The 13,268-nt window shown below is 51.0% G+C and overlaps 1 protein-coding gene across 1 annotated transcript in view; it reads right to left on the reverse strand.

Annotated features, from left to right (window-relative positions):
* Nucleotides 1-299: 299 nt before the first annotated feature.
* NLRP1 (NLR family pyrin domain containing 1) overlaps nucleotides 300-13,268 on the reverse strand; it is a 96,796-nt gene continuing 83,827 nt past the window's right edge. Inside the window, exons 8-15 of the mRNA XM_054575673.1 lie at nucleotides 12,367-12,725; nucleotides 11,630-11,705; nucleotides 10,048-10,271; nucleotides 6,182-6,441; nucleotides 5,497-5,622; nucleotides 3,014-3,155; nucleotides 1,071-1,097; nucleotides 300-616 (exon numbers count right to left, since the gene is read on the reverse strand). Of these exons, the coding sequence (XP_054431648.1) occupies nucleotides 300-616; nucleotides 1,071-1,097; nucleotides 3,014-3,155; nucleotides 5,497-5,622; nucleotides 6,182-6,441; nucleotides 10,048-10,271; nucleotides 11,630-11,705; nucleotides 12,367-12,725 (1,531 nt within the window). The remainder of the gene's footprint in view (nucleotides 617-1,070; nucleotides 1,098-3,013; nucleotides 3,156-5,496; nucleotides 5,623-6,181; nucleotides 6,442-10,047; nucleotides 10,272-11,629; nucleotides 11,706-12,366; nucleotides 12,726-13,268) is intronic.

Genomic DNA, 13,268 nt, shown 5'->3' on the forward strand with positions numbered 1-13,268 from the left:
GGCTCGAAGCCTGGCTGTGGCGGCCACTGACGAGGATCTGGGGTGAGGCTCCTACAAGGTTTGCAGACGTCCTGCCCAGCTGCACATGCACATCCCCTGAGATGCTGTCATCTCAGCTGGGCAGCTGGCCCATGAAAGCCAAAGGAGGCAGCCTGGGCGCCCGCGGGGCGATCTTGGGCACGGACATGTAATGCGCAGCAAAGGCATCACTGACGTTCCATGACTTCATAAAAGAGGCAAGTCAGAAGGCAATCTGTGTAGAGGTGAAGAAGCTGAGACCCAAAAGGGGTGAGGCAGAGTCAGGACTCACAACCGGGTGAAGACCCCTGCCTGTTCTCGCCCATGGCCCCCCTCTCTCTGATATCCTTAATTAGGTAAGGTTCGGTCTCCCTCAGGGCTTGGTAGAGTTTATCTTTGCAGGTTTTGTCCCAGGAGTTGCTGAAGCTGAACAGCATCCTCATCTTGGCTGGATTGGTGCGCTCAGCCCTCACCTTCTGGTACTGCTCGTCACTTAGCATCTGTCCTAATAGCTTGTCTAGGACTGTGTCTACTGATGTTACTCGAGTCACCAGCTGCTCCCGATGCCGGTCCACAAAGTGCAGCTCATCTGGGGCACCTGGGGTTGAATGTGAGGTTGGCAACAAATAAAGAAGAGCTTCCACTACGGAGGCTACTTCCGATTCCCCACCTCTAACTCTTCACTCACCTCTTCTGCCTCCCTGGGTCCTCCCCTTGTGAACACACTGACCACCAGAGAGACACCTTTGCTCCCTGCATGTCAGCTGCCAGGCCAGCATTCTGCGGGAGCTGGGTGTGGGGTTGGGTTCATGAAGGAGGCCTTTGGGGTTGTTCTGTGGAAAGTGCCAGGGTCTCCACGGGCAAGAATAAGAAGGATGGGGAAGAACTCAGCTCCGGGGACACACACCACTGTCCAAGGCCTGATCCCTTGTAGAGTTTGCAATGATAGAGCCTCTTCCTTTCTCTGCTCCCTCCCTTCCATCTCCCCCAGGAGCAGATAGCACACCCCAGAACTTCCACGGCTTCTGTGGTCTCCACTAGCTGTTACTCACCAGTGAGGCGTGGAGGTCTGAGGTCTCCTGGAAGAAAACGGATATGAAGAGGCTTCAGTAACACTGGTCGTTATTAGCACAAATGATAATCCTTGAAACTGCTACACATGTCTTACTTCTCAGATCCTTGGATTCCTTGAATAAGCTACAGACTAATTCTAATAGAATTTAGAGAAAGGGTTGCAGGTGACTCCATTCTTCTTGCATATGGGGAAACTGAGGCCCAGAAGCCAAGGTAAGAGAGGAGAGGGAAAGAGAGAGGGAAGGAATAATTTCTCCCTCAACACTAAAGACATGTTTTAATTCAGTCTTGGCCTGAATGGAACCCTGGCGGAGAAATAACTGAGTCTTTGGTAGATAGCTTCAACCATGGGATCTTCTCTTCTGAGTGGAAGTCTACCTCCTTGTCCTTGGCCTTCTAGACTCACACTGCTTTTTTTTTTTCTTTGTATGATTGTTCAGTTGCAGTTGTCCCCATTTTCCTCCAAATACTCTCTCCTGCCCTACCCAATAGACTCACACTGTTTATTTTGGATTTTGATGTGAGAATCAAGATTCAAGATGAAGAAAGTCTTAGCACTGGAAGTAATGGGTTAATTTCAGTGGGAAAAAAACAAACAACAGTAACAAGGAAAGAAGGGCATTAGAATTATTTGCACAAGGAAAGCAGTTCCTGTGGAGTCGGCCTGAGAGTGCGGGCCCACCCAAGTTCAGCGTGACCGCACAGTGTGGGGGGTGAGCTCTAGCGCAGGGGAGCTCTGGCTGTGGTTCTGGGAGCCCGGGTGCATATGGATGGAGGGAGAGGGGAGATCCCCGTCCTCCATGCTGACTGGACGGCCTTAGAGTCCATCCTGGCTCATCCTCAGATGGGCACATCTGCTGAGCAAGGTGACTGGTGTGGCAAATTTTTGAAAAAGCAAAATATAAAAGAAATGATGGAAGCAACTAGAGGTGTTCAACTTGCATAGTAGGAGACCTAAGGGTGGCTACGATCAGTCAAGTGTCTGAAAGGCTTTCCTACGGGGATGGAGATGGAGTCTCCATCAGCTGTGAGGGGCAGAAATAAGTCTGAGGGAAGAAGAGACTGGTTTGATGTGAGAGAAAATAACAATACTGCTATATTTATTAAGGACTGCTGCTTGAGATGACATTCAATACATCAGTAGTTTAATTTTTTCTGCAATAATACAAGTTAGGTATTATGATCTTCATTTTGTAAATGAACTGGAGACTCAGAAGAGTTAAATAGTTTCCCCCAATTCACCCAGCAAGTAAGTGCCAGACTGAGACTTAAACCCAGGTCTGATGCTGGGCCTGTTAGTCCACACCTGTGACGGTGCCCGAGCGAGACTCAGGGAAACCCGCTCCCTCTCTCCCCACTGGGAAGCCCTGGTAGCGGCTCAGGAGGCACATCTAGTCTATTTCTACCTGACAAGAAGAATGTTTAGTGGACATTCTTGGGGGAGTCTGTGCTCATTTAGAAAACGGTAAAGTGTTATTCATTTCTGAAATTTTATTATTTAATTCTTGTCTACTGTGAAGAAAGCTTAAGGACCCAGGGTAGAATATGTGCTATTGCCAAAATTGTCCTAATTCATACAATCACATTATCATCCACATCTTATTCTTTCAGCCACATCCCATCTAGTATGAAAAATTTGCCAGAGGCTTTATGAGTATCAAGCTCTGTTAACACAGAACAGTGTGGATTTATGAGAGTGGGTGGGAGGTGGAATGGAGGTTAGAGTCAGATTAATCTGAGTTCAAATTCTGGCCATGCTATTGTTATGTAACTAGAAAAATTAACTTCTCTGGGCTATTTTCATTAGCACGTTGTAATAATGCAAACTCTCTTTCTCGCTCATGCGCGCGCGCGCACACACACACACACACACACACATATTCTATAACTCACTTTTTCCCTGCACTTGTCTTGACTTTACCTGATGTCACGAAGGTCTCCCATACCAGAGTTCCTTTTTCTTTGTGTCTAAGGAACAGCCTGATCTGTGACCTCAGACGGCCAGTGTATAACTCAGAGAAGAGCTGGGCTTCCCCGGGGCTCCGATAGCAGAGCTCCAGTTCCTGTAGAAGGAGATGTCACGTGAGAAGCCACCATTCATCCTGCAAGTGACGTCTCTCCCCACCTGACGCCTTCTTGGGCCTCCTCAGCCCCAGGGAGACCCTTGGATGACCTGTACTGAAATTAATCGCCACCTTAGGCTCTGCTCTTTTCCTCAATTTCCACACATTCTGACCCAGAAGAAAGAGGACACAGCTGGGTGCCCCATGGATGAGTCAGGGCTCCTCCACTGTCGCGCTCACGCACCCTGAGCCAGAACCTTCTCCCTCCACCGCCCTCACCCTCACCCCAAATCCTCATTTCTCCAGCCCACAGCCTGACTTCTCAATGGATCCTATGCATGATCCACTTTCAACCAAGAGAAAACTGATATCCATCCCCCTTTCTAAGTCACATTGAAGACAGATTCTTGATTCCCAACTGTCTTCCAAACACGCTCCCTCCCCAGTTTCCCACACTCAGTAATGGCACTACCACCCACTGGGAGCTCTTGTTCTAGATTTAGGCACCGTCCTTATCTCCTACCATTCTCTCCCGTACACCAAGTCCTGTTGGCTCTACCTTCAGCTCATCCCTGAATCCATCAACTTCCCTTCACCTCACTGCTACTGCCCTCGTCAAGTCTCCATCAGCTCCTGTCTGCACTGTAGCATTAGCCTTTTGACTTATTTTCTGTTTTTACTTTCAACTTCTTATCATCCATTCTTCCCCAGCAGCCAGAGGCATCTGCATGAAACTAAATCAGGTCTTGTATTGCCAGTAAGACCCTCTAAGACATGGTCATTGCACTTGGATCAAAATCCAAACTCCACATCTGGGCAACGTGGTCAATGGGCCCCAGGAAACCTGTCTCTTGTGTGACCCCTTCTACCTCCTCCCCTTGAGCAGTCAGTGATCTCCGCCACACTGACCTCTATTTTGTCACATGGAGGTGTCAAGGGGGCCTGCTCCTCTCTGCCTCTGTTCCTGTAGGGCTCTGTCACAAATCTCCAATGTCCAGAATCCTTCTTGTCATTCAGGTCTCAGCTCAAATGTGGCTCCTCAGAGACACTGCCCCAAACCACCCAGCGTAAAGTAGCCCTAGTTATTGTCTCAAACGGCCTGGTTTGTGCTTTGCTCACAGCACTTCATGGTTTTTGGTCACAAATTTTTTATTTGTATAGAGCTCATACCACCATATGTCATCTTCTGAAGGGCATGGCATTTCTGTCTTGTTCTATGACGGTACCAACTGAAGACAGCACAGTTGGCAGTGGGTGCATGTTTGTTGAATGACTGAGTCATGTCTCTCGTCCTGTGTTAACAACTGACACAGCAGGAAAGTGTAAGATATTTATCCCTTGGTTCATGTGTCCCTACTGAAAAGACACATATCATTTCCTCCTAAGTACTGTATATCCGTTCCACCTGTCATCGTCACTTAAGAGAGTTCAAAGCCTCGTCTGGCAACAGCAGGGAAGAGGACTGACCCTGGTTCCACCACAGACTGTCCTTCAGTGGACGCCCTGACCCTGAGCAGCATAATCAGGGCCGTGGTGGAGGTCACGGATGAATGTCCAGTGGCCTGACTGTGTCCACCCCTGGTGGAAAGGGGAGACTGAGAGAGGACAAAGCCAGCCCCTGATGTCCAGGCACTGATCTGATGCTCCCGGCTGGACCTCAGCGTCATTAGAAATGCACCTGTGCTGACACCTCTGCCCTGATGTCCTCTTGTTGGACATACACAATCTCAGAATGTCCCTTGTAGACAGGGCGCTGTGCAACCCACAAAATGCCAAACACGAACAGCCTCACCACACTGGTGACTGTTCCTTATGAAATTATAGCTTGGTGCTGGCTGAGCCTGCCCTCCCTGGAGACAAAGTCACTGATGTTCCCAACGACAGACCCTCACTGCCTTCTGACAGCTCCAGATCTAGAGCAAACCTCCGTTTCCTTAGATCTTCCCCCAAGTTACCCAACCTTGTCCCCAATCACCAATAGGTTCTTTCTGAGACCCTTGTCCTGAGAGGCCCAAGGTTCCCATTGGCGCGTGTTCTCAGGCAGCGATGAGCACTGACCCCAGTGAATTAACTGCAGGTGAGATCCTGGCAGTGCTATTTGGAAATAATTGAACGCTGTAGCCCTAAGTCCCCCCCATTGTTGTCCCTACCCTCAATGTGACCCTCCCTCCAACTGGCTTTCTTTCCCCCAGTCTTTGAAGCCTTCCCTCGCACCCCAGATCTCACTTGCTGACAGCCCTACCCCAGTTGGGCCTGTCCCCCGAAAGCTCTGAGACCAGCCCCACAGCTATTCCCAAGTATGACCTCTGACATTAGAGGGGGGAACATCTGGGCTGCTCACCTGTGGGATAATTTCCATCTCCTGTGAACCAGACACAGTGTATCGGGAGCCCATGTAGAATGGTGTCATTGGGGGCGGCTTGTGTAGTCGCACAAACTGGAATGCCTTTTCTTCTTCATCTATGGCCTAAGGGGCACACAGAACACAGATCAGGGGAGGAGGGCGTCTGGGTCTGGCTCAGAGACTCTGCCCTGAGGAGTGTGATCTGAGCAAAGTGAAGTGATGCTTCCACGTGTTTCTGTGTGTGGAGGGGTCTATACCCTCCATGGGGTTCTGATCCCTTGGTTATCCGCACCCGCTCCCCCGATGGCTACACAGAGAGCCCCACACTTTGCCTCTGCCATGTTCACAGCCAGTTTTGAGCAGGATTAGGAAAGAAGTGAGAGTGGAAGAAAGGGATCAGCTCTGGGTATGGAACCCTCCCGTCCTCTGACCCCAGGAAAGAGGCTGGTGAGCTGTGAGTGATGAGTGATGTGTCCAGAGGTGAGCGAGGGAGCAGTGCACCCGGCCGGGGGAGCTTCGGAAACCAGTCCATGGCTGAGCAGGGCCAGGACGGCTCATCTCCTTCGACCTCCCTGCTGAAGAGGTGCATCCTCCTGCCCCTTTGACCCAAAGGGGTACGTCTGGGGGCAAGTCATGTGTCTGTCAGCCCACCCTGGCCCCGCCTTTCTGGCTTTGGTGCCACCTTGCGAATGGAGCAGTCGTTGGGAATCAGGTAGAGGTGGAAGGTGACGCCCTCATGATGGAGGTGATGGTAGAGCAACACATTGGAGCTGATGGGAATGGGCAGGACAGCCCGGAAAATTCTCAGAAGAACTCCCATGGGGGAGAAGCTGGGGTTCTCCAGGACTATGTAGTGTGGCTCCACCCTGGCTGGCTTCTCCAGGACTATCCCCTCCTCTTTCATGTGGGCCACTTGGAACCAGGATTTGTCCATGTTTTTTCCTGAAAAGAATGAATTTGAGAAACAGGGATTTAATGCCCTCGCTGAGTCAGGCTTGGCTGGGGCAGTGTGGGCCTCAGGTGCAGGCTCAGCGGCCTCCCTGGGTGGCCCAGCTCGGAAAGCCGGCAGGACTGGGCCTGGGTTTTACTGCAGCTGCTGGCAACGGGTTCGCTAGAGAGGGAGCACCAGGGGAAGCCCCTCAGGCTAAACCTTACTCAGCCCCTGGTGCTGGATCCGGGGGATGTGTTGACCCATGGTTACCTGTGCTGGATTCTCTAACAATGAGGTCTGCTGAGTGCAGCTTGCAGGCCTGACTTCTGGCAGGCAGAGAACAGTAAGGAAAAACTGCAGTGGGAGATGGAGTGTACATGGGTAGTGTGCACTGTGGAGTGTCTGTCACCCTCCCTTCAGATTCTTCCTTTGGTGGAAGAACCTCCTCCGCCATCACTGTGCGGGTCAGGGCAGGCCTCGAGCTTGGTCTTCCCGTGGGAACCTGCTGCCCCCATGAGGCGATGACCCAGCTGTGTGGCCAGGACTTGACTAAGTGATGTTTCTAACCAGGATCTTGATCTGGAGGTGATGACGCACAGATGAAAGGACAGAGATTCTTTTGGTGGCAGCCATGGATTCGAGAGTCCAGCGGCCACCGTGCAGGAGGGATCTGCAGGCGCTGTGTCTGCAGCAGAGGTCTTTCCATTTTTCTTGTGACAACGTTGGATTCCCAGCATTTTAGGTTACTGCTATTTTTTCTTTAAGACTCTTTGCCTAATCACTTGGTGTGCCTGTGAGCTATTCGATATTCTCCCTAGACATTCCTTCTCTGCCTAAATCAGCTAGTTTTATTTTCTTGACTGCAGCCAAGATCTCTGACTGGTGCACCAGGTGCGAACATTGATGCCACAAGAGAGCTCGAGGGATGAAGCCTGGTAGTGGGAGTGTCACTGGCCTAGGTGTCTGGAGTCCTGGCTCCATCCCTGGAAACTGCTGCGATGCAGGAGGTTTCTGGGCAACCCGGGGACATTGAGTAAGGCTCACAGCCCCTCAGTCTTCATGGGTACCAGTGAGAACACTGCTGACGGATGTTCATTTTAGGAGGGGCGGGGGAGATGGCTACTTCAGTTTTCTCAAACCTTCGTTCTCAAACATCTCCATATCGAACAATTAAGTTCTCAAACACATTGTTCACAGAAAAAAATGTCTCAGATGTCAAACAAAACTTCGGTTCTCAACTCAACAACCCTTCCATGTTTTTACCTGTATGATCAATCACACATCTCTTAGGTATAATTGAGTTTTCAAACAAATCACTTCTTAAACAGCCCTCTGGAACAAATTAAGTTCAAGAACCCAGGTTCCATGGTAAAAATTGTCTCTGTTTCTCATGAAAAAGAATATCACAGAGGTGCACACCACCTGACAAAATGCAGACGCCTTTACCTCTGACCTCACCTAGCAGCGCCGCTCTCATTCCCGTCTTTGCCTGTTTCATTAGTCTCTCTCTGCAGCGACACCTGCATCACAGCATGGAGCTTTGTCCCCTGTCTTTCCCACAATGGTTTAAATTGTCACAAGCCCCTGCAGACCTTTCTAAGGCCCGCAGCACATGATCCCTGCTTGTGATGCACCATCCCTGGTTCACCACTGCCTTCTTGTTTCGGTGCTGAGGTTGTTTCCACCTGTTCTCCACGATAGACAGTCCTGCGACGCACATGTTTCTGCAGAGAACCTCTCTATTTCCCTTGGGTTAGTGCCTTGGAATTGGTTAGTCCCAAGGGATGAGGAAAGCATATGAAAGGATGTGAACATTTCCATGAATTGCCATATTTTGCCAACTTGCTTCTCTAAGAGGTGGTGCACTTGGCCCTACCTTGGTGACACTCAGTGGGTGAGGTCACCTTGCTCTCAACAGAACAGGAATGTCCTGATGTGTCAGATGGGGAACTAAAACTGGAGAAGTGATGTCTTTTTCTCATGGTCACAAGCCAGCCAGAACCCTGGGGTGGGAGCCCTGCAGTCTGCCCACAGCCTGCGGCCCCTGCAGACACTCTGTGCCTCGCCAATGCTGGCTGAATTCTGGAATGTGCTGTGTGTGCACCCAATGGGACTTCTTGCTGGGGAGGCCAACTGTTTAGCTTGCCTAGGACTGAGAAGGTTAAGAACTTTATGTAGGACCTCACTGATGAAGGAAAATAGCCTCCCATGAGGCCACTATTGGGCACTGAGGTCATTGTTTCCAGGGCAAGAAGCAGCTTCAGCCAGACAGCAGGCAATGGGGAAGCCTGGAAGGGGCTTGGTTCCCTGGCCGGGCCTGACACAGTGAGCTACAGGGAGACTTTCTGCATTTTGCTTCTTGCTTTCTGTATAGTATCCCAAGGGAAAGGCCTTGTCTCGTTACAGGGTAAGGTGCAGAATGTGGCCCAGAGAAAGCTGGTGGACATGGACTTGGGCAGCCCTGGCATGGGCGTGGGTGGAGCTGTTCTTGGTGGTCATAGACCTGGGTTAGAATCCCAATTCTGGCCAATCATCTTTACATCTCTGAGCTTCGATTTCCTCATACATATACAATGGGGGAAACCATAGTACTTAACTCAGTGTATCATTAGGGCAATGAAGATGATAAGATATACGGAGCTGCCTTGCATGATACCAAACAGAGAATGCTCAGTAATTGTCCAGAGTTGTAATTATTCACCATGTCCCAGGAGCCCTCAAAGGAGAATGCTATTACCAGGTGAATTCACTCCTGTTCTGATGTGGCCTTCAGCCTCAAAGGCTTAGGTCTGATTCCTGTGTGAGTGGACAGTTTCCTCTTCCTTGGGAAAACCCCATTTTCCAGGCCAGCCAGAAGGAAGCATGATATAGACCAGGGCAAGGCTAGGGTGTCCTCATCACAGAGAGGGGCCAGCTCACCCACCCATGAGGCAGCGGCGTAACTGGGGGGCTGGGAGCAGGAGCTAAGGCACATCTTGTCCAGTTGTTAGATTCTGGCTCCAGGCCTTACACACCTGAGGTTTGTCCTGGAATATTCTGGTGTGAGCGGGGAGAGTTGGTGTAGGCCTGAGCATCCAGGCCAAGAGCAGACCAAGTTCTCTTGCTGCTGGGCAGAGCCAAACCTATTGATTCCATGGGCCAAGCCCCTGTCTCCCTGACAGAGCCCTTGGACATGCCCTGGGCCAAGGTCTCACTTTGCAGAAGGGGCAGGATGTTTGCTGCGGTGACTTTTCTCCTCAACTTCCCCATGTGAATGGGCCTTACCAGCACCTGAGCTACCTCACACCTCCCTCCCTAGGGTTTACTCCCAAATCTTCCCTACAGAACCTTCCCTCATGGCCCTGTCTGTCAAGCCAGGTGCTCCTGGACCCACGAGTCTTTCTCCTTGGCCCTTTCCTCTGTTTCTCCTGTATCCATGTTCTCCTCTTGATGAGCAGCTTCCACTGTTTACTAAACCTTGTAGAATAAGAGAGAAAGCTGTCTGCACTTCCCTACCCTCCCGGCCCTCAGTCTGTCTCAGGAAGCCACAAGCTCCCCCTCAGGACATTGCCAGCTGAAGACATTTCCAGCCCGTTCTTTCCACCATCACCTTCCCTCCACACCCCCTACTTGCTCACGTTGGAGATCTACGAAGTGGGGGAGGTACACAGCTGCCACGGCTCCTGGTTCGGCCTTGATGTCAAACAGAGGCCCGGCCACCATCCAGCTGTGCTGTGGGACGATCTGGTCCAGGAACTCTTTCCAAGCACGGAATTCAATCTCAATGGTCACTGGTCCCAGCACCATAAAGTGGAGACCCGTTTTGGGCCAGTGGTAGGAGCCAGCCACGGGGAAGCGAACTCTGGGAAAACAGGAAGGGGTAGGCAGTGAATTAATCGCTCTACACAACCTCACCGAGTACCTGCTGTGTGTCCAACCCCACCGACCCCATGCAGGGCACTGTGTGTCTCGCAGAGTGGCTGCGAGTTCAGATCCGACAGTCAGAGGGATTTGGGTTTGCGTCCTGACCCCTCTGCTCTCCGCTGTGGGTCCCTGAGCAAGTCCCTGAACCTCCCTCATCTCAGTTTTCTCCTGTGGAAGTAAAGTGAGAAGAGCACCATCTCACGCAGCTGTGAGCAGTAAGTGCCCCAGTGTGTGCTGGCAGCTCGGACAGGCCTGGGCGAGGTGAGCTGTCCCTACGATGATGATGGGAATAATAGTAATATGAATAATAACACAATAGGGAAGGCTTACTGTTCTTAAGGGGCCCATTTTCAATATTTGAAGCAATTTATATGGTAATAGAACGATAACCAGTTAGAGTATAAAGAAACACTACAGAGATTGTGAATGTTCTCCAGGTTCTCCGGTGGTAAAGAGTGGGTTCCTGGGATGTCAGCTTCTGTGTGTGTAAATTCGGGGTAATATTATCTCCCAGCTGAGATCATGTCTGTGAAAGTGAATAACACTGTGTTTTTTAATAGATGGGCACTGACATTGTCGATGTTTATTACTATTGACTGGAATCCTTGGAAGGCAGGGCTGCCATATTTGCATCATGCTTCTTTACTAGTGGTATTCTTTGCACATAGTAGGTATTTATAAAAAAAGAATATATAGATGGAATGGGATTTAAGTGAAGTTTATGAGACATAATAAACCAAATACAATGAGTGCACTTTGTTTGAACATTAGAACTCATTAGAACAGACTACATGCAAGGACACATTTTAGACAACTGAGCATATTTGAATACAGACTCGGTATTAGATGACAATAAAATAATTTGTAAACATTGTTAGATATGGTAATGGTATTGTGTTTATGGAATAAAAGGCCTTTATTTGTATTTTTCAAAGTGCACCACAAAATATTTAAGGATAAATCAGTTGATAACTTAGATTTAAAATAATATAACAACAAAATGGGGGAAAGTGAATAGTTGAAACAAAACAATTGTTGGAGATGAGTAGTCAGCAAGTGGAACTTCTTTGGACTCTATTTTTGTGTTTGTTTGCAACTTTTTGTAATAAAAAAGGGTCCCCTTTTCCATAATAAAATCACCAACCCAGTTTCTCAGCCCTGTCTCCGCCTGGAGGCGTGGCAATGGGAGGGGACCCAGGGGGCCACGAGTGGGGCATGGAGTGCCTGTTGGGATCCAGCACGGGGACAGTGGGGGTTGAGGTAGACTATCCTGGCACAACGAGTCCCCACACTCACCGGTACAGACCCCTGTCTTTGTCAACCACCTCAGCAGCCACAGGCCCTCTGGAGCCCAAGAAGTCATCTTCAGTCACTAGAGGGAGAAGACAGACAGAAGGGTTCCACCTGTGCTACGTGAGGGGAGCTCCCATCTGGAACAGCAGGGTGGGGGTCAGCATTAGGTTCTCCTGTCTGGTCCCCCTTTGCCCTAGGCTTGACCATGGAGGGCCCTTCCCAAGGCGGGTCTGGTGGACTTGTCAGGGAGCGTGTCTGGAGCCTCTGTCCCTGCTCCTGGGCAGCCTGCCTGCTGTCTGAGGAGGCCCAACACGGCTGCCCCCTGACCACACCACTGCCACCTGCCCCTTCCCACTGGTCCAGAGGTATTGCTGTTCCCAGCCTCCACCAGGAAGGTAGCTTGTGAGAGGAACATGGGTATAAAATGGATGGGCGGGGATGGAGAGGGGGCTCCGAGGCGTCAGAAGCCCAGAGCGGGCCTTGGGAGACTGGGCCCTGGTCAGAGTCTGAGACCTGCCACCGATGTTCTGGAGGGGTTGGGCCTCAGCCCCTGAAGCAGGGACAGAGGGAAGCAGGGGTCCTGTAGGTTCCAGGTGCGGCTGTTCTCGCTTGGGGCGGGGCTGTCCTAGGGGGCAGTTTGCCAGGACCCACAGCAGAGGTGGGGGATGGAGGGGATGCCCTTCTGCACCCCGCTCTCTTATCCCAAATCATGATTTTCTCACCCTGAACCTTCACCGTACCTGATTCTAGTTTCCGCCATTTGAATCGGGACGTGTTGTCATCCATCCGTCCTCTACCTGGGGCCTCTTCAGGGACATTCTTTCTTTTCTCTCCAGACAGAGAGCCAGACAATTTCCTTGAGATCTCAGAGGAAGTGGCCTCAGTGTCCTGGTAATGCGGCAGACCACTCTTGGGTTGAGTCAGGCCCAGGACTCCCATGGGTTTTTGGCTTCCTCCTGCTTCGGTCTGTCTCTGCCTCCTACCTCTACGCATCCTGCTTATGGCCCACGTCTGTAGATCGACTTCAAGCTGAGGCTTCTCCTGCTTCAGATCCTGCAGCATCTTTTGCACCTTCTCACTCAGCTGGGTCTGGTCCAGGCTGCAAGCACAAAGGAAGCCTGGGTATCCTGGGACCCCCACATGATCCCAAGGTCCCCAGGGCCTAGAATCATGGAATTTTCTACTTCCCTTCAGTGTAGGTAGGAATCCTTGAAATCAGGTTCTGAGATGGAAAATAGCATTAGGAGGTTTATTGGAGAGTGTTCCTGGGTCCGCCCCAGGGCAAAGGAAGGAAAGCAGCAGGACTGGGCAGAGGGACAAGTCGGGCTCTGCGGCAGTCTCAAGGGACCCAGTGACTCCGCGGGACTTCTGATGTGGGGGTGACCCTCCAGGGCCACTCCACACTGGGAGGAGGGCCCGGGTCTTTGTGTCCTCACCCTGGTCAGTCATTGGAAGCAGCCACCCCAGAAAGGGGGCGACCTTGTGGAGACGGCTGTGATTGGCCGTGGCCGTCCCTGCAGCCGGCCCCCTTGGCCTCAAAACGACCACATAAGAGTGGGACATGGGATTTCCTGCTTAGGGCTGGAAGGTTTTTCTGGAGAAAGAGAGCCTGTTCCCATTGTCACAGGCCTCGTGTCCTGGG

The sequence above is a fragment of the Pteronotus mesoamericanus genome, unplaced genomic scaffold (genome assembly GCF_021234165.1).
Source record: "Pteronotus mesoamericanus isolate MK-2021 breed Mesoamerican mustached bat unplaced genomic scaffold, CSHL_Meso_final contig_317, whole genome shotgun sequence".
Classification (NCBI taxonomy): domain Eukaryota; kingdom Metazoa; phylum Chordata; class Mammalia; order Chiroptera; family Mormoopidae; genus Pteronotus; species Pteronotus mesoamericanus.